Here is a 21243-nt window from a genome sequence, read left to right as displayed (position 1 = left end):
TCTCAATCTCGTTTTCGGTCTCGTTTTCGGTCTCGTCTGTAATATATATTTATGTGTATTGAAATGATAACAAATTAGCTTCTGTCGTTGGGTATTTGCCTGATTTGCTCAATACTCGGAATACTCAACTGATATATATGCTTATTTATTGCTGTTCCTGTTCCTGCTCCTTCTCTCTGCTTCTCTTCAATTCTGTCCATAATCAGACGGGCAAACAAGATGCCAAACGCCAGAGTAGCAATCGCATTCATTCATTCGCATTGCTCTCTCTCTCTCTCTCTCTCTTTCTGGCAGTTTCTCCATCGATTACCAACAAACGAGTCGCTGTTTGTCAGCAAAAAATAAATCTTTGCATTGTGCACTTCACATGCGCCAAGCTCAAAGCATAGAAGACACTTTAAGCTAAAAGTTGAGCGACTGAAAGATGCTCTGTAAAAGGCAAGCATTAACTTCAACTAGATGCAGATACCCAGCATTTTCTATCACTTATTTACAGGGCATTAGGAGACTGACAAGCAGATTGTTCAGACCAATAGTTGTGAGCATTTCTTTGGCTTCAAATCAGTGCGTAAAATATGCAAAACTTTCTATAAATATTCGAGTGTATTTGTGCGGGCAATAAACTTGATATGCATAATTTTTGGATGAGCATCACTTAAACTAGACAACGACGTCTGAAATGTGCTTGCAAATTACGGAGAGAAAGCTGACCACGCATGGCCACCTGAAAAATTGTGTGTGGCCCAGTTTTATGAGCATATATAAAAAACATATTCTCTATAACTTTTGCAATAAACTTTTATGCTGTCAAACTGTTGCATAAATTGCCAACAGGAGGCTGACTGACAGACCTTCAAGTTTGGGTTCCTCCACAAAAAAAAGGGTTTGCCGAAAAGTTAAGCAGTTGACCTGGCTTGTGGCCCGTTAACACCTAACTACGTTTATGTCTGGTGCTTGATTAAAGAGCGACAAGCGAGCAAGACTCAAGTTTTGTGGCAGATTCATTTGCATGCCACTTGCCAAGTTCCCATTTCCCATTTCTCATCTCACTCTCCCTCTATCTCGCCACATGTCAATCTCCAAGTTGATTTGCATATTGCGAATTGGGAATGCGCATGTGAAGTTCCCCCGGAAAACAATAGGGGGGAAGAAGCAAACAAACTAGATATGCAGTCGAAAATTTTGCAATTTCTCTAGAGCCTCTAGAGCAGTGTGCTCTATGTTGTATGCTGTTGCCACTCTCTGATGGAAATATGACTCAAGAAGACACAACAATTTCTTTTCCTGGCACAACAAGAAAACTTATAAAGCCGTCGCAAAGTTTGCTTACTGTTTATACACTTTGCCACGCCCACGTGCCCAGTTGTGCATTTTTATGTTGCATACTTTATGGCCACGGGTCACGGTTCCTTCCTCGTTGCCTTGCCTTATTGTTTCACTCTCTGTTCCCCGCCATCACTCTTCCCGCCAGCAGGAAGCGTTCTGCGACCTTCTCCTGCTCTCTCTTTCCATCTCACATCTCGCTCGCTATATTGCGTTCTCGTTCGTTTAATTTCTTGGTTGCTGGAGTCAAAAGTTGCACGTACACAGTTACATTAGCAAATTGCCCGCTGCTTACTCGCTCTGCAATTGTGTGTGCAAGTGTATGAGTGTGCGACTTTTGTGTGTCGAGATGTTGTGTGCGCATATTATGGCTGGCAAATTGCTCGACTCCTTTTGCCAAAAATGCGGGGCAAACTGTTTATGAAACAGCCAAGAAAATGCACAACAAGGTAACGAGCGAACAAGAAATGCGACTTTTATTGTGACAGGTCGAATGTGAAATACTCTAAAACGTAGCACAAAATGCAGATTGGAGGATGTGAAAGAAGATTAACAATAAATAAACTTAAATTATGGTAGTATGTGAGGAAGATATAGAGGTAGATATATCTGAGAAGCGAACCGAAAATAGTATAAAAGATACTTGAAGCAATACAAAAATGGATTAATATATAATAAGAAAGCTGTTCAGTTTATTTTGAATTATGAATATGGATAGAAAGATATATGTAGATAGATCTAGAGCAAACAAGCAAACAAATTAGTCATATGTAGAGCGTGACCGCTTAAACGAGATGAAGTCACAGATATTACGTATACGTAATAACCTAATTTAGTTAAAAGAAAAGACGCAGCATCAGTTGAGTATATTTTATACATACATATATTACAATGTGCAGCTTATTATGTCACTATAAAGTTCAATTCAAACAATGAGCAAAATAGCTAGCAATAAATTTAAATGACTTAAATCTGCAAATGAGGGAGAAATCAGTTTGCGTTGCATCTCTAAATTGAGATGCAGATACAGCAAAATATGCATAAACAGAGGTTCCATTGTTGGCAAGAACAGCACTGAAATGCAAATATAATTATAGGGAGAGTTTCGTATACGTAATATGCTGAGATGGAGAAACAACTTGGATGTAGCATTGATATAAATAATTAAAGATATGTCTGTATGTAACTGACCTCAGCTAGATTACAATTACAGACGAACAGATAAATATATATTTGTAATCAAAAGATATCTAGACATTTCAATTTGCCAAAGTAAATTCAGTTGCGAACACAATTTCACCGAAGGTCATTGGACTTCGTCGAGACTGCAAAGCGGAAGACCAACTTCTGAAAGTTGCTACATATTTAATGAGAAAATTAAAATACCTTTTGGCAGGGCTTAAAAAGCGAGCAGCGAGACAAGATTGCGGCTCGTTTGCCTCTGGCATTAACAGTTTAACTGCGATTCATGTCATGAGGCGAAAAGTGATTTTGTTTTTTTTTTTCAGAGAGGGGGCTATTGCATGCATTGATGAAATGTGCCACATAAACATGTATGGACATGCGTACACACAAGATGTCTGTGCAATATACTCGTATATTTCTGGGTTTCTGGGTTTCTGGGGTTCATCTGGTCCACTTTGCTGCTGTCAGTTTCATGTCACGCTTTATAAATTCAGCAGAGCTCAATAAGATAAATTAGTTTGCAACGCCAACGCAACTTCGATGTTGGCATCAAAAGCAAAACTAAAACATTTCGTTCGTTTCCCATTTTTATTTGGTTTCTATCCAGGGAGCTAGCACACATCTTAAAACGAGAGCAGAAGAGACGGGAGGGGGTGATAGATACATATGTTTGTTTGGCCACTGAGTGCAAAACTTGGGCAAAACTCATTTTTCACTTTCATATTGTTGTGTGTGGCAGCAACATCAGCAGGAGCCAAGCAACATCCTTTCCTCCCCTCAAGCTGCTGTGTATAGTTGGCTTCATATGTGTGCCACTTAACTGATTATGTAAGACGAGCGTTGTTGTGTGTGTGTGTTCAGCAGTTGTGTTTACTGTCGGGCAAATATTAAATTTCCTTAGCTTGGATGCTTGGCTGTCAAGCTGTCCTTTAGCTACAGCTGTGCAAAGTTTTAATTAATAACTGCGATCGAGTTGAGCCAAAGTGCAACTAATGGGCTTTTAAAGCGTTATCCATCCACAGACAGACAGACAGACAGCCGGACATCATTCTCTTTCCTATCCTATCCCCAAAATCGAAGACAATTCTCTGTCGCCTGGGCCGTCAATTAATTATTCAAGAGACTCGAACGCAAACATCTCTGGCTACAGCATTAGACCTTATGGCAGTTAAGCACATGTCAAACGTGCTCTAGACTCCTAGCTCTCTCTGCTCTCTTCTCTCTTCTTAGAGTCCGTTGGGCTGTCGTTATTTATGGGCCGCACTGAGACCATTTGTTGACAGCAATTTGGCTAAGGCTTTCGGCTTTGATTCAAAGACAGCAATGACAAGCGTAAAAAGCGTTACAGATTATGCATATTAATTGCTTCTGCTTCTGCTGCTGCGACATTTTTCGGCGACTCGCAAAACTCCAAAAGTACATAAATACACATATCGTTCTGCTGTCTGCTCTCTCGGCTGTCAGGGCGTATGCGTAATATGGCTTAGCATTTTCCTGCGTCGTTGTGTGTTTTCGCCGCGGGCTTGCATTGACGTGGCTTACATCAATTTCCACAACGAAATCTTATACGCACACACATCCAGATATTACGTATACGCAGTGTGTGTTTTTGAAATATGCAAACTTATTACGCATCGAGTGATTGCTATTTGCTTAACGTATTATAAACTTAAAGCGAATAAGTTAAATTGGTTTTTACGCTTTGTCAATGACAGTTTTTTTCTTACTTCGTATTTCGCTTTACTTTGTAGCGAAAGTTGAGAGTCGATAGTCATGATTATCGCCGCTCTTTATGCCTTCCTCAATGTGTTCGACATTTCGTGACAACATTTTAATGTGCCGCTGCAAAGACCATAAAAAACAGCAGCCAAGCAGCCAAGCAGCCAAGAATGCAGTCCCAATTAAATGGGGGAAAAATTCAACTATGCTGCAGTAAATAGTGAAGCAAAGCGAGAGCGTGTATGGTTTCCCTTACCAATTTATAAGCCAGAAGTTGTAAAAAGTTCATTAAATATTTTACTGAGAGCGTGACAGGTGGATAGGTGGACAGGTGGACAGCTCGACAGCGGGGAAGGTGTCACGAAAAATTAAAAGCAAGATAAAAGGATTCGGCATGAGCGTTAAACGAAACGACATTGTTGCAGCAGCAGCAACAGCAGCAGCAGCAAAGTAAGGCAATGGCTGCTGTGGCATATAAAACTTTTTACAATCTCCCCTTTTTGCATGCTCGCCCGTCTTTCACCCTTCTTTCTGTGGGTGTACGCATTACCATAAATAAATTATAACGCTCGCTACTCACTCACACAGTAGAGTTTATTGCATGTGTGCGATAACTTACCCACACCCAAGCACACACACACACACACAGAGAGAGAAGGAGAGTGAACACCGTTGCTGTAAACGGACGAACGAGCAGGCGGCAGATAATAACAGTTGCCAACTTGATGCAAGATGCCGCAGGGTTCAGAAGAGAGAGAGAGAAGGCAGAGACAGAGCTGACAAAGCTATAAACTTGCGCCATAGTCAGATAGCTACGGTTGAAGAGTGATGTGGTGGGCGGAGTGGTGTGGCATGCATAGACGGTGAATGATAATAATTTACAACGTAAGAGCTAAACACAATGGCCGCACACACACAACGAAAACTAAGCGAAACCGAAACCCAAAAAGAAAGCCGAAACCAAAACTAAAACCACACAAAAACGAAAACGAAACGAAATGTTGCCTACAAATGCCATATAAAGTTTTTATCCTTTATGCGGGCGTGTGCCACAAAATGCTGCATACAAATTATGCAATTAGTTTTTTGCGCACACGATTATGAACACTATACAGCGAGCTATACAGCTGAGTCCAAGTTTCCGGCGTTGACAGCCAGATTATCTTCTGCTTCAGTCAGCAGCTCGAAGAAGTAGACGAAGAAGAAGAAGAAGTCGAAGTCGAAGTCGAAGCAAACGCTCAAAAATCTCTGACAAATTGTCAGCGAAAGTTTTGTCTGCGTTTTTGGCCAAAAAGTTTTCTGCAACGAAGAAGAAGGGTCGCAAAACTCGTCTGACTGCGACTGCTGACAACTTGAACGGATGGAAAAAAAAAACAAAAATTATTGCGTATACGTAATATAAAAGATACGACTTATAAGTTGGAAAATGCCGACGTTGGGTTAACAATGTAAACAGAGTGCGGACAGTTGAGAAATGATGCCGAGTGAGTTTCAGTTTCGCCTGAAAAACTTTTCCTTTAAAGGTTTCTCAAGTTGCAATTAGTCATAAAAGTTCAATCAAGTTTTTTTTGGCACAAAGCACAAAGCGCTGGCAATTGTTTTTTACTTCTATGTTCCACGTTCAATGCTGCTGCCATTAAATGAATAACTTATGCGCTGAATGTTGAATTCGTTGAATTCGTTGCGATTTGGCAAGTTCATTTGCTTGCAGCACGGTTTCAATTAGACGGCTTAGATGTTTGCCCAGTTGCAACCTCAACAACAAAGCGAAGGGAAATATTCTTATTGCTTGCAGGAGTAAAGAAAATAAAATTGCAGCAGATACAAAATGCAGATATATACATTTCGGTACAGAGATATGTAGAAAAGAAAAGCATAGCGCAAATAAAATGCCAACGAACGGAAATGAAATTGCAATTGCTGGGCCATGCACAGACGACGCCAAGTCGCGAAGCGTTGAGGCAGAACACTAAGACGGTGAAGGGGGGAGGAGGGAGGGTGGGAGGAAGGGCGTGCCACAACGCGACTGCTTATTGAAAGTTTCTCATTTTGCTGGCCCTTCCAGAGTATACATTTTTGTTGTTTTTTTTTGGCTGCAAGCAGCATTTCCATTTCCGCTACACTTTTCTTTTGCGCCGCGGCGTATGCAATAAACTTTTGCCATGTTGCAAGACCGAGAGCAACAGAAACAGCAGCAGCAAGTAAAAAGCGTCGACAATTGCTCCATGCCACGCACTCAACTGGGGCTTAATCAGGCACAGCAGAAGCAGCAGAGTTAGAAGAAATGCCAGCACTTAGCCAAGTCTCCTCTCCAGACACACACACACACACACATAAACACACTCTCACACATTTACGCATGTGTGTACGCTCATTAGTTTAGCAGCAGCCACGTTAAGGGCCAAAGAAATTGTGCACCCCGGTGCTAAACAAGTTAATTAGTTTGCCTTTTTCGCGTTTTCGTGGTTCTAGCTGTGACATTTATGTGGCTCACCATGGGTTAAAGGCACTGAATGCCTGTGTTTTCTATGTGTTCTATGTGTGTGTGGCTTAGAGTTTATCTTAATGACAAAATAAATTATTTACCACACCACTCACACTGCCAAAACATTTACTCCTGCTTCAATTGACTCTATTTACTCCTCGAGTGTATGAATGCATGCATGTGTGTGTGTGTGAGTCTGCTTTAATGCCTCTTTTAAGATGTCTGCTAACGGTTGCTATTACTTGCGTTTAATATCAGCTCACAGTTTTTCGCTGCCACACAATCTGTGGCCTCATCACACACACAACCGAGATTATGGAAGCTGTCGCTGTTGGTTTCTCCCCCCTCATATATAAACTATAATTTAGTGCCAGTGTGGCCAGATTACGCCAAAGAAATATATATGACAGGTGTTAATGAATGTCAGCATAACTGTACACGCAGTATTAAACTTATATTGCCAATTAATCTGTATAGTTGAGGGAAATTCTCTTTTAAGCAGACTTCCAAAGAAGTTGCAAAGTTTCACAAAATGCAGCAAAGTTTTACTTTTTTGATGTTCTGCTTGTGTTGAGAGTATTATTTTAAAATTTAAATGAATGAATTGCAATAAGCTTGCGCTAAACTTTAATGAGCTCATGCAATTGCTAGAGTTGACAAGTTAAAGAGCTATAAAAGAACATTTATAGTTGTTACTACACTTTGGGGTGACTTTTTTAATAAAGAAAGTTAAAGAAAATTAAAAAGATAAGAGCTGCAATAATATAAAGGGGATAGAAATATAAGGGACAAGTAAGAAAGATACAGTTGAAAGCTACACAATTTGAGTAAAAGCGAAGCAAAGCGAAAGCGAACGATAATACCGTGAAAATATACCAAAAAAGTATGTGGATAAGATACGTAAATATACCGAATGTTGTATTTAGTATATCGACACAGTAGTAGTATGAAAAATGTACCAAATAATTCAAAATTTAGAAGAGACTTGAATAACTTTTGAAATCTCATCACTCAATTTGGTTAAAAACAAAACAATGCGAAAGCGATCGAAAATACGTTGAAAATATACCAAAGAAGTATACTGATAAAATGCGTACATATAGCAAATGCTGTATTTAGTATAGCGATACAGTAGTAGTATGAAAAATATACCAAATAATTCAAAATTTAGAAGAGACTTGAATAACTTTTGAAATCTCATCACTCAACTTGGATAAAAACAAAACAATGCGAAAGCGAACAATAATGGCCTACATATATAGTATAAGTATAGTATAGAAGTATATTGATAAAATACTTAAATATACCAAATGCTGTATTTTGTATATCAATATGGTAGTGGTATGAACAAAATACTAAATAAATTGTGAAAGAGTCTTGAATAACTTCTAAAATATCGTTACTCAATTTGTATAAAAATACCAAATATAAATATACCAAATAAGTATATTGATAATATACTTAAGTATATTAAATGCTGTATGTTGTATGTCAAAACAGTATCAGTATGTAAAATATACCAAAAAATATTCAATTTACAAGAATCTAGATTTGAATCTAAATTTTTAGGAATCATCAAGACTAATTATTATTGCATGCACCAAAAATCGTGACTGTACCTTTGAAATTTGTCGTTTCATATATTTTTTCGATTGTGGCTTAATTTCTTATATGGACAGACGAACACTCAAAAAGTCCTTTTACCCTAAGCATAGCTGGTATAAAAACAGAGAAGGAATTACGACAGAAGTGACTATTTGTCTGCTCATTAGGTTGATACTAAAATGGTGTCAAAAATACGTTTTAATTGTTTGCTATGCCAATAAATAATCTAGCTAGACTAGACTATGAACAGTGACGTAAAAATAAAGAGAGAGCAAGCAAGCGAAAGGTCATTCAATCAGTCAAGTGATTGTACAATTAATTATTTTAAGAAGCGTTCGTAACAATGGCAAGTGCGTAATCATTGGGTCTAATAATAATGTTATTTGTGTGCAATTGCCATGATATTTGGTGCCACTGTGCGTGGGCCATAGACCTTAGGTATGTATGTATGTGTAAGTGGTGGGCAGAGATGCGGGGGGTTTCAATTACATAGAAGTCGCCTCGTCTTCAATTGCCCGGGCGTCACATAAAAACACTTTGTTGCCACAGGCGAAAAGGCAAAGGCAAGGCGAAAGTAAAGAGTGTGTTGCAGAAATAGGGGAGTTTAGGGAAGCGAGGGGGCGGGGCAGAGCTCACGCAGCTCAGTTGGTTGTAGACATGGGCTGATGCTCGTTTAATCTTAGATTTTAATTGCACGGCCATAACGTTGGCCCTGAAGACAAGACCAAGAGGCCTGCCTTCATGTTGCGCGTGCTGCGTGGCGCTTTGAGTTTGAGTTTGAGTTTGGCCACAGGAGTTGCAAGTAAATTGAATTTAATTACAACGTGTTCTGCTTTTCATTTTGATTGTTGAATTAACTTTTATATGTCATAAACTTCGAGAAGGCAATAAAAATTTCATGGCTAGCCTGCAAAATGCAAATGTTCCGTTCTTTTCGGAGGGTTCTTCTTTTCTATCGTTTTTTCGTTTTTTGGTTTTTATTAAAGAGTAAAAACTTTCAACTCGCACTAATTAGTGTGAGTGGGCCATTAAATATGTACTCCGCTGTACTTTCCCCTCCCTCGTTTGGAGTGCACTTGTGGCTTAAAGTTTGCGCCAAAAAGTGTGGCACAAAGAAATTAAAATTGAAATGTAAAACTTGCCAAAGTTTCCACACACACACACACATACTCGCATGCACGCACGCCATAGAAAATTTAAAATGCAAAGCGCAGCTCAAAAAAAATAGAAAAGAAAAAGAAATAGTTGAGTAAGAGGAAAAACTGAATTTCAAGTTGGTCCGCGCCAGGTGGGCGAATGCGCCAAAAACTTTGCTGCAAAAAACTTGCAGCATTAAGTGCACTTGGCTGTGACCAGAACCCGTCAAGAGAGAGGCCAGAGAGAGAGAGAGAGGGAGTGAGGGAGTGAGCAGGAGAGAGGGAGAGTGTTGCCGGCTCATTAAAAGTAAAAATGATATGCATTAAGTTGGCAACGGCAACGGCAACGGTAATGGTAACGAGAACGTAACGTAATGTTTAAGGGCTGAAACTGCAGTCATTAGGCCAAACTTACGCTCGACTCTGGTGCTGCTAATGGTCAATGCTAATTGTGTGGAAGTCATTTGCAATGCAAACCTCACCTGAGACCGCCAGCCTGCCTGCCTGCCTGCCTGCTATGCCTGTCACATTTGCCGCATAAATCGTCATAATTGTATGCCACACACACACACACACAACACACTCGCTGATCAGTTCACCTGACCCCACTCAATGTTCGAGTTCGAGTATCAATGCATATTTCATCGGCTGACACATGCATTAACGTGTCTAATCGACAGACGTAAGCACACTTCGAGAGTGAGTCAAAGGGGAGAAGAAGGGGGAGTCACAGCTGGGGCCGCATTCGGGGCATTATTCATTCAGCGGGCCAAGGCATAATTTATGTCCTCTCTGTATTGCCACATGCTCGACATTCCAAACGTTTCAATGTTCGCCTGACAATTTGCTGTCACAGGCATGCAAGCATTTCTCTGAGAGAGTTTAACATTTATTCCTCACTGACTGACTGACTGACAGCGCAGACAAAGTTCCCTTCAAGCTTCTTCTGTACTCTTTTGACCCGCTGTCAAATTCCTGTCAATATTTTACCTTGCACAACATGACAATGCTTCAATTTCAATACAATGTGTATTTCATTTCGAATTGATAATGGCGAGTAATTACCCTATGACTCATCAGATATAAAAAAAAACAGAGACTCATTACAACGTGATTCAAGCATGTTTCACTTGAATGATTGTTTTTATTTACCGACAAATTTATTTATTAATTAGCTAACGCATTAAATAATACCTTGGAAATTTAATGATTAATTATGTCTAAAATGGTGGCGTATACTTAATGTGTGCTCAAACATTCGCAATGGCTGCAATTACCTTCGTGTAGACCTCAATGCCATGCAAATAGCTATCGGCACGAATGTATTCATCATGATCATGCAGCAAAATGGGCGTGTTATTGATGGGCGTGAAACCAAGAGCCGGAATGCCATTCGAGCGCAAGAAGCGACTGTCCGTGTTGCCAGGACAGACATGAGGACGGATTTCAATGTTGCTGTGGAAGAGGATTTACAATCAGATGATGGAAATTTGAAGAGAATGAAGTATACTTACAGTTCTTCAGCTGCCTGCTTGAAGGCTAGCCAGAAGGGATTCGAATCATCGACTTTTGTGGGCGGCACATATTCATCTTTCTGCTCAAACTCCAACTCAATGTCACCTCCAGCCTCGACGCACCAATCGCGTATTTGCTTCTCAAGTGCCTCCAGATCCACATCAATGGCAATGCGCAGATCGAAAACAACTTCCAACTGAGCAGGCACCACATTATTCTGCAAACCTCCGTTGACCATTGTCATGTTAATGGTGGTCACATCGCCAAAGAAAAGCTGAGAGTCCCTCGCCATACGCTGAACTTCTGTTTTGCGGAATTGCATCATTTTCTCTATGATAAATGTGAACTTTTCACCTGCTGTGTTGGGCAGCAGAATGGAGCCATGGCCAGCAGTACCGCTGATCTTGAAACGTAGATCTGTAAGGGAATATTTAATATAATTTCTCTTAGCTTAAGCTTTATAACTCACGCCAGGCAGTGCGCTCTGCATAGTAAACGTAGTAGCCACTATCCAAGCTGGATGAACCCTCATCCATGCTGAATCCCAAGTTCAACTTCTTAAAATCTTCCGTCTTGACAAACTCACGCATGCCCAAATAACCGCCCACTTCTTCATCCGGTACAAAACTCACATAAACCGTGCGCTTTGGCTTGAATCCTTGCGCTTTTAGCACACGAATTGCACCCAAATACTGTGTGCCAATCTCCTTGGTGTCCTGCGTGCCTCGAGCAAAGATGCGTCCCTCGTCATCAATCTCAGCAGCGAAGGGATCGTGAGTCCATTTCTCGCGAAACACGGGCACAACATCCATGTGAGAGTTGAGAATGATGGCGGGCAACTCGGGCTCTGTTCCTACCCATTTGATGAGCACAACCGGATTTTGCTTGTTCACCGGATAAACAATTTCCACAGGCAGTTCTAGACTAGCTGCCTGTCGTTGCAAGAACTCCACACAAGGTGCTGCAAGTAGCGCATTTAAAACCACAAGGAAATACAAAATTTCCATTAACAAACACTCACTGTAATCCACATTTGGATGTACCGAAGGAATGCGCAAATATTCGCGGAATATTTTTATTTCCTCATTGTTTTCCCACTCGGCTTTGCTCATTTTGTTACTTTACTCAGATCTATTGCAGTTCTTAACTGTTCCGACGATCGACAACGACTGTTTGCTTTCTTATCGCGGTCATCGCTTAAATGCGAAATATCGTCATCGATCACAAAAATATTCTTTATCATATTTACACAGTAGTCGGCAGTTTTTATCTTGGTTTTCGTGGTCTTTTTTAATGACCTTTAAACGCAACTTTTTATAATTAAAATTACTAATACTTTTGGGGTAAAATTTATGACAACATTTGACTGTTAAATCAATTCACATTGACAACGTGCGTATCTTTAGAATAGTCATAAAATGCTTATTACTAATGTTGCAATTCACAGAGGAATCTGCTCTTTATCTTATCAAGTTCGCAGTGATTTTTAAACAATTAGAAGCAGCTTATCAGTTAAATAAGCTACACATGTTTGTGGTTAATTTGTTTATTGAGCATAAAAATCACATAAATTATGTTGCCTTAAACACTTGTAACAGCTGGGATAACTTTCTTATAGACCTCGATGCCATATAGATAGACATCTGCTCGTATGTACTCATCGTGATCATGTATACGCACTGTTGTGTTGTTGTTCAGCGGCGAAAAGCCAAGCGCCGAGACTCCTTTGGTGCGCAGATAGCGACTGTCTGTGACGCCAGGACAAACACTTGGTTTGACTTTGATATTGCTGTGAAATTCACAAGGATATTAGAGGAGTTTCTATTTTAATACTTGCTCCTACTCACAGCTCAGCCAAACCCTGTTGAAAGGCTGTCCAGAACGGATTCGTTGCCTCAATATTTGTGGCTGGCGAGAAGTCATCTTTGCGCTCAAAGACAATCTCAATGCCGCCGCCTGCCTCAACGCACCAATCACGGAATTGTTGCTCCAAAGCAGCCGCATCTTGTGTGACAGCAATGCGCAAATCAAAGACTGCTTCCAGCTTTGGAGGAACGACATTATTCTGCACTCCACCGCTAACTTTAGTCAGATTCACTGTGGTTACATCGCCAATCATCAGCTTGGGATTATCTTTTAGTAACTTGACCTGTGAAGTGCGGAATTCGTTCATTTTTGACAATATGTATTGGAACTTTTCGCCAGCTGTATTGGGAAACAGCATCGAGCCATGTCCCGAAGCGCCGCTGATCTCGAAGCGAATGGCTGGAAAGTGAAGAATTTTACACAAATGAAGATCCATTTTGTCTACTCAACTTACGCCACGCAGTGCGCTCTGCATAGTAGAGATTGTACACCTCATTCCTGCTGGGCGATCCTTCATCCAAGCTGAATGCTACGTTCATCTTCTTAAAGTAATCCGTCTTGACAAACTCACGCATGCCCAGATAACCTCCCACCTCCTCATCGGGTACAAAGGTTACATAAACAGTGCGCTTTGGCTGAAAGCCAGTTGCCTTGAGAGCACGAATTGCGCCCAGATATTGAGTGCCAATCTCCTTGGTGTCCTGTGCACCTCGAGCATAAATGCAGCCATCATCATCCAAGTAAGCACTGAAAGGATCGTGCGTCCACTTCTCGGGATAAACGGGCACCACATCCATGTGAGAGTTGAGTATGATTGAAGGCAACTCGGGCTGGCTGCCTTCCCATTTCATAATCAACACGGGATTCTTCTCGTTGCTAGGATAAACCACATCAACAGACAGTCCAAGATCTGCTGCCTGGCGTCTTAGGAATTCCAAGCAAGTAGCTGAAGTATGAGATTGAAATTACTTAAAAATCTTTCAACTCTCATTTATTTTTTTAACTTACTAAAATCGATGTTTGGATGCACGGTGGGAATTCGAAGATATTCTTGGAATATTTGAATTTCCTTATTGTTCTCCCACTCCGCTTTGCTCAATTTGAAATCAATTACCACATTTTCCGCCATAGTTCCTAGTTCTTAGAGTTCTTAACAGCTCCAGCGATCATCCACGACTGTTGGCAGACTTATCGCGATGATCGCTTAAATACAAAAATGTCTGCATTGATTTCAGAACTTTATTACACGTGTTTCTCCACTTTTATCATACGCACTATTTTGTTTATCACTTTATTGTGGTGTGTTGTTGACCTTTCTAGGAGTAATAATAATCATGATTTTAGGGTATTCCTCATTAATGTTTTGCGGTGTGCTTTTATCAGATAAGTGTGTCGACTATTTCTGTCAGTGTGAGACCGCAGGGCGCCTCTCTTTGAGGTTAGCTCATCGGATTTCCTTGTTTGGTATTTTTATTAGCATTAGCACAACTTGAGATAATTCTCTGCGGAATTTCTTTATGGCTTGTCTGCTAGATAAGGTTATAATATTATGATTGACATTTCTAGAGTAAAAGAATATTACACTTTTTACAAACAGACATTATTGTTTTATACATTTTATCTTAGTGGTGTTCAACAATTGTTTGGTGAACTTTTATGTTAATTAGCAAATCAATTATGGGTCTAATATTGACTTCAAAATATCCTTTATATATATAATCTCTACTATTCAGACGTAGAATCTGAACAACGGAGTTTTGTAATCAATCAAAATTGTTGAATATGTTTCAAAAGTTTCTCTTTTATAAATTCTTAGAAATGTCCCATCTTTAATCCCCCAAAATTACACATTGCTTTGTTTTGTTTATTAAATATATTTCGTTGAATTTTTCAATTCATTTGATCTTTGATCTGTAAAACTAGCTTAACAAGTTTTTATCACCATCCAGCCAAGTTTAGATATCGGTAATAGCTGGAATGATCGATTTGTACACTTCGATGCCATGCAGATAGACGTCAGCCTTAATGTGTTCATCGTGATCGTGCAGAAGAATAGGTGTATTGTTGTTCAGTGGAGAGAAGCCCAAAGAAGTGACTCCTTGTTGACGCAGATAGCGACTGTCAGTGCCGCCAGGACAAACTTGAGCACGCACTTTCAAGTTTCTATTAGAAAAAGGAAAACTATTTCAATAAAGTTCATTGCATCACTTGCGAGATTACTCACAGATCATCCAAGGCCTTCTCGAAGGCAGCCCAGAAGGGAACATCAGCGCCAATTTTCGAGGCCGGGACAAATTCATCCTTGCGCTCAAATACAAGCTCAACACCGCCTCCAGCTTCAACGCACCAGTCTCGGAATTGCTTCTCAAGTGCCTCCAGATCCACATCGATGGCAATGCGCAGATCAAAGACCACATCCAGCTGAGCTGGCACAACATTGTTCTGCACACCTCCTTCCAATTGAGTTAGGTTGATGGTGGTCACATCGCCAAAGAAGAGTCCTTCCTCCTTGAGGCGCTTCACTTGGCTGGCGCGATACTCCATCATCTTGTTCACAATGTAGTTGAGCTTCTCGCCCGCTGTGTTGGGCAGCAGAATGGAGCCATGACCAGCTGTACCACTGCACTTGAACCTGAGAGCTGTAATAAATTAAAAGATATTTAATTGAAGTGCGATATTTCCCAATTTCGGTTGAAACTTACGCCAGGCAGTGCGCTCTGCATAGTAGGCGTAGTAGACCTCATCCAAACTGGGTGATCCCTCGTCCAAGCTGAATCCTACGTTCATCTTCTTGAAGTAATCCGTCTTGACAAACTCACGCATGCCCAGATGGCCACCAACCTCCTCATCAGGCACAAAGGTCACATATACAGTACGCTTTGGCTGGAAGCCTTTAGCTTTCAGTGCACGAATAGCGCCCAAGTATTGAGTGCCAACCTGCTTAGTGTCCTGTGTACCGCGAGCGAAGATGCGTCCCTCGTCATCCATCTCAGCAGCGAAGGGATCGTGCGTCCACTTCTCACGCACCACGGGCACCACATCCGTGTGTGAGTTGAGGATGATGGAGGGGAGATCGGGCTCTTTGCCCTCCCATTTCATGACCACAACGGGATTGTCCTCGTTGGCAGGATACAGCACATCGACGGGGAGATCAAGGCTGGCTGCCTGTTGTTTCAAGTACTCCACGCAAGCAGCTGTGTAAAGTGTTAGATTATGTATTTTAATTCTAATCGCAACCGAAATATATATTTTACGATGCTCTCTTAATACACGACCCCGTGTTAGGCTTATCGCAGCAACCATAAAGTTCACAATCTTGTTAACTCACTGTAATCAATGTTCGGGTGAGCGGTGTTGAAGCGCAAGTATTCGCGGAAAATCTTAATTTCCGCATTATTTTCCCACCAGCCTTTGCTCATTTTGCTATATATCCAATTTATGTGTTATGAGTATGTGAAAATTTCGACTCCTTCGAGTGGTTCCTCCGCTGTATTCCTTTATTCCAAGTGAATGCGAGAGAGTCACAGATCCTAGGCACCAAAAATAGCCTCTTAACTGTTCCAGCGATCGCCAACGACTGGTTGGTTCCCTTATCGCTACCATCGTTTAAATATGAGACCTCTAAAACAATTTCCGAGTTTTTGTTGTTGTTTTTTATTTAGTATTTTTGTTTTTTTGCTGTGGTTTCTCTTCTTTTTTTATCGTGTGTGTAATTTGCTATCAGTTATCAGTTTGTTATTTGGTATGCTAGGCACCTTTGACCAAATGATTTTCATAATTAAATTCAATGATAAAATAATAAAAATCAACGCAAGTTTTGCTAATCGATTTATTTTCTGGCCTTTATCAAGTTCGCTGCTGTCAACCGGGTTCGACAACATAATCCCCTCCTTTCCCCTTTTTGTTGGGCTACCCCAAAACAATCTTCCTTGTCTTTCAACTGTCTTGACTTTGTCAAACAGCAAAAGCGATTTCCATGCAGAACTTTTTTTGTATTCTTTAACAATCAATATCTGTTTATCAATGGAATTTATTGTGTTTTGCTTCGATTCAATATTTTTGGCAAAGATATTGGCAGCTTATCTTGCAACAAAAATGAATTGGAAAATGTTATCGACAGTAGCAAATGTTATCAGTATCTATACTAATTACATACATAATTTTTTTATTCAGTCACAAAAAAGTCCATTAACAACATATGAGGTTTTTATTTTGCAAAGATCTTTTGCTTTTTTAATATAAAGTGTGCTGGCAAAAGATTTGTCTAAATTGATATAAATAGCATTTTATTATTACACAAATTTATTTAATTTTCAAGAAAATTTCGAATGAGTTTATAAATAGCAACGACAATCAAATTCATTTGAAATTTGAAGAGAATATTTTCGAAATATATTTTCATTATTCAACACACCTTTTGAATTGAAGAGTCGAAAAACAGTATCTGATTGCAAAAAATTTCTTTTATTTTATTATTAAGTTTACAAGTACAAAAAATTCTTTTTAAATTAAAACCAACAACTGATTACATATATTTTATATTAAAATATAAGTTCATATTAGATAAATTGTATATCATTTTAAAAGTTCACAAAAGGAACTTTTTATTGTAGTAAAATCCATATCAATTTAATACTTTTACTATTAAGTTTACAAGTTGACAAAACAACATCTGATTAGAAACATTTCTACATTATTCTATTATTAAGTTTACACATTCAAAAAGGTATCTTTGGTTATAATACTTGTTCCTAGATAACGTCAGTTTATTAACTGAATACTTAGATTAGAACTGGCTTTCTATGCATTGGCAACTGCTGGAATTATCTTCTTGTAGACCTCGATGCCATGCAGATAGACATCTGCCTTGATGAACTCATCGTGGTCATGAGCCAAGATGGGTGTATTGTTGTTCATAGGCGAGAAACCCAAAGCAGAGACACCTTGCTGACGCAGATAGCGACTGTCTGTGCCGCCAGGGCAAACTTGTGGCTTGAATTTCAAGTTCCTAAACAAAAATATAGTAATTGAATTAACATATTCCTTACCAAAACTCAGAGTTACTCACAGTTCAGTCAGCGATTGCTCAAATGCCACCCAGAAGGGATTCTCAGGACCAATCTTGGTGGGCGCCACAAAGTCGTCTTTCCGTTCAAAGATGATCTCGACATCGCCGCCAGCTTCCTCGCACCAATCGCGAGCCTGTTGCTCAAGTGCCTCCAGATCAACATCGACAGCAATGCGCAGGTCAAAGATCAGCTCGAGCTCAGCAGGGACAACATTGTTCTGCTGTCCGCCAAGAATTTGGGTTAGATTCACGGTGGTCACATCACCAATGAATAGTTCAGGATCATCAGTCAACCGCTTGACCTGCGATGCACGATAGTCCATCATCTTGTTCAGAATGAAGCAAAGCTTCTCGCCTGCAGTGTTGGGCAGCAGCACAGAACCATGGCCAGCGGTGCCCTTGAACTTGTATCTGAAAGCTGTGAGGGAATTAAAAGAGTGACTCTAAAGAATTACATTCCAAGCTTCTACTTACGCCAAGCTGTGCGCTCTGCATAGAAGACATAGTAGGTCTCGTCCAGACTGGGAGATCCCTCGTCCAAGCTGAAGCCCACATTCATGCTCTTGAAATAATCGTCCTTGACAAACTCCCGCATGCCTAGGTGGCCGCCAAGCTCCTCGTCGGGCACAAAGGTCACATACACAGTGCGCTTCGGCTGGAATCCTTCAGCCTTGAGAGCACGTATAGCACCCAAGTATTGGGTGCCCACCTGCTTGGTGTCCTGTGTGCCACGTGCAAAAATGCGTCCTTCGTCATCCATCTCGGCGCCGAAGGGTTCGTGTTTCCACTTCTCAGCGACCACGGGCACCACATCCATGTGGGAATTGAGGATGATGGAGGGCAGCTCCGGTTCGCTGCCTTCCCACTTCAGCACCACGACAGGATTATCTTCATTGGCAGGATAAACCACTTGCACCGAGAGATCCAGACTCTCCGCCTGTCGCTTCAGGAATTCCACACAAGGCGCTGTTAAGGGAATTTTAATTTTAGCCACTTCTGTTAGCGAGCTAAAGTATTTCACTTACTGTAGTCTGGCTTTGGATGCACCGAAGGAATCTTCAAATATTCACGGAAGATTTCGATTTCCTCATTGGTTTCCCACTCGGCTTTGCTCATGTTGCTTGTATTAATTTTTTTTCACTTTTCACTTCCGATTGAACACAATAGTTTGGCGTTTTATTGGCTTCTTAACGCTGTCAGCTTTTATTTATGACTGGCTGTTGGCATTAGCTGACATCTAGAGAAATAGTGCAGTATCAGCTTCGATTTCGCAGTCGACTGCGACGATGACGACGACGACGACGTCGAAGAGTCGTTGATAAAACAAACGGACACTCACATAAACATTAGTCAGTAACACAGTTTTGGTTTTATCAGATTTATGACTACCGGTCTTTAATAGAACATTTTCGGCTGATATGCTTCCCGTTATCTGTGTGATTAATGTGTGCTTTTGCAAATGAGACTTTTATCGGAAAACATTCGACATTGTTTTTTTGACGTAACACCCGCTCAGAGACACCCAAAGTGTTAACCTGTACTTTGCACCTTTACCATACTCGTATGTTTCTGTGTACAGTCATCGGTTCACAATCATCCCAATAATAAGAATACCAACTAATCTTTTGTCATGAGTTTATTCTTGAACAATTCATCGGGGAAGTTTTATAAGATTTCCTAAGCATTGGACACATATTCGATGAGTTTCTTGTAAATTTGTATGCCACGCAAATAAGTTTCGGCACCCAAAAACTCATTGTGATCATGCAGCAAAACAGGAGTATTATTAATGGGTGAAAAACCCAGAGCTTGAATGCCCTTCACACGCAAATAGCGGCTGTCAGTGGCGCCAGGGAAAACACGAGTGCGAATTTTAAGACCGCTAAGAAAAGGAAGTAAAATTAATATAAAAAACTTTAGTATAGCTTTTACTTACAGTTCATCCAAGCCACGTTTGAAGGCCAGCCAATAGCGATTGGAGGCATCGATCTTAGTTGGCGCTGCATAGGGTTCCTTCCACTCAAATTCCAACTCAATGCCGCCGCCTGCCTCCTCGCACCACTTGCGAACTTGTTGCTCAAATTCAACCAAACTCTCAGTAACAGCTAAGCGTATATCAAAGAGAACTTCCAGCAGAGGTGGCACCACATTGCTCTGTATTCCACCATTAATGCGAGTGAGATTCACAGTGGTCACATCGCCAATATCGAAATTGGGATTATCCTCCAGACGTTTCACCTGCGAGTCGCGATACTCCGTAAACTTGTTCACCACATAGCTGAGTTTCTCGCCAGCTGTATTTTTATGCAAAAGTGAACCATGTCCCGAAGTCCCACTGAACTTGAAGCGAATATCTAAGAGAGCTTAATGGTTAGACTGTCATTCAGAGTAGGAACTCGACTCACTCCAGAGTGTGCGCTCTGCGTAGAACACCGTGAAAGTTTCATCCGCACTAGCGATGCCCTCGTCAAAGCTGAATCCCACATTCAATTGCTTGAAGTAATCGGAATCGACCAAGTCGGCCATTCCAGGTCTGCCATCTTCTTCGTCGGGCACAAAAGTCAGATACACTGTGCGCTTGGGCTGATGTCCTTGGGCAAGTAGAGATCGAATGGCCCCCAGATATTGTGTGCCCACGCACTTCATGTCCTGCGAGCCACGTGCAAAGATGCGTCCCTCCTCATCCAGATGTGCATCGAATGGTCCGTGATTCCACTTGTCGGGGAATACAGGTACAACATCCATGTGGGAATTGAGTATGATGGATGGCAGTTCTGGTTGTTTGCCCAACCACTTGATGACGACAACAGGATTCGAATTATTGCCCGGATAGATGACTTCCACGGGCAGTCCCAAGCTAGTCGCTTGACGCTTTAAGAACTCCACGCAAGCAGCTGAGAAAAGTTGTTGGAATAAACTAAAGTTTTTGCAAAGTTTTAATAGTCGCAGGATGACCCACTGTAATCTATATTGGGATGCACCGATGGTATGCGTAGATATTCCCGAAAGATTCGGATTTCCTCATCGTTCTCCCACTTGGCTTTGCTCATCTTGTGCGAATTGTTCGTTTACAAGTAATTGTTGCCAGTGACTAAGCATTGCATTTAAATAGCTGACTTGCAAGCGGGTCATCGTAGTGCTTAATTGGTTTATGGTTGTGTCAGCTTATCAACTTGTCTCTTGCGGTGGCTTATCACTAACCACAATGTCTAGTTATCTCATACAAAGTGTGTCTTACGACTGATTAAAGTGTGGGTAATCGTCACAACAAAGTATGAACAAGTTCAGCGACGAATATCTTTCTTTTTGACGAATTTCTTTATATTTCATAGAATTAGGTG

The 21243-nt window shown here is 40.8% G+C and overlaps 5 protein-coding genes across 5 annotated transcripts in view; 1 reads left to right on the top strand and 4 right to left on the bottom strand.

Moving 5' to 3' along the window:
- The window catches only part of LOC132787363 (proteoglycan Cow), a 51496-nt gene that overhangs the window by 3199 nt on the left and 27054 nt on the right, over nucleotides 1-21243 (top strand).
- On the bottom strand, nucleotides 10557-13978 carry LOC132787694 (uncharacterized). The gene is made up of 9 exons (XM_060794947.1): nucleotides 13843-13978; nucleotides 13289-13780; nucleotides 12816-13233; nucleotides 12565-12757; nucleotides 12352-12368; nucleotides 11990-12087; nucleotides 11438-11929; nucleotides 10968-11385; nucleotides 10557-10908 (listed from the first exon to the last, which is right to left on the bottom strand). The coding sequence occupies exons 1-9, from the start codon at nucleotides 13961-13963 to the stop codon at nucleotides 10704-10706; spliced, it is 2454 nt and encodes an 817-aa protein (XP_060650930.1). The 5' UTR covers nucleotides 13964-13978; the 3' UTR covers nucleotides 10557-10703.
- Nucleotides 14706-16407, bottom strand: LOC132785026 (aminoacylase-1-like). Its single transcript, XM_060790983.1, has 4 exons — nucleotides 16163-16407; nucleotides 15537-16028; nucleotides 15059-15473; nucleotides 14706-14997 (listed from the first exon to the last, which is right to left on the bottom strand). The coding sequence occupies exons 1-4, from the start codon at nucleotides 16251-16253 to the stop codon at nucleotides 14790-14792; spliced, it is 1206 nt and encodes a 401-aa protein (XP_060646966.1). The 5' UTR covers nucleotides 16254-16407; the 3' UTR covers nucleotides 14706-14789.
- LOC132785325 (aminoacylase-1-like) lies at nucleotides 17515-19121 on the bottom strand. The gene is made up of 4 exons (XM_060791369.1): nucleotides 18928-19121; nucleotides 18377-18868; nucleotides 17903-18320; nucleotides 17515-17842 (listed from the first exon to the last, which is right to left on the bottom strand). Exons 1-4 carry the CDS (start codon nucleotides 19016-19018, stop codon nucleotides 17635-17637), a joined length of 1209 nt encoding a protein of 402 aa, XP_060647352.1. The 5' UTR covers nucleotides 19019-19121; the 3' UTR covers nucleotides 17515-17634.
- LOC132785573 (aminoacylase-1-like) lies at nucleotides 19540-21007 on the bottom strand. Its single transcript, XM_060791726.1, has 4 exons — nucleotides 20862-21007; nucleotides 20308-20796; nucleotides 19839-20256; nucleotides 19540-19784 (listed from the first exon to the last, which is right to left on the bottom strand). Exons 1-4 carry the CDS (start codon nucleotides 20950-20952, stop codon nucleotides 19580-19582), a joined length of 1203 nt encoding a protein of 400 aa, XP_060647709.1. The 5' UTR covers nucleotides 20953-21007; the 3' UTR covers nucleotides 19540-19579.

The sequence above is a fragment of the Drosophila nasuta genome, chromosome 2R (assembly GCF_023558535.2).
Source record: "Drosophila nasuta strain 15112-1781.00 chromosome 2R, ASM2355853v1, whole genome shotgun sequence".
NCBI lineage: Eukaryota > Metazoa > Arthropoda > Insecta > Diptera > Drosophilidae > Drosophila > Drosophila nasuta.
This window is presented reverse-complemented; position numbering and strand designations above follow the sequence as displayed.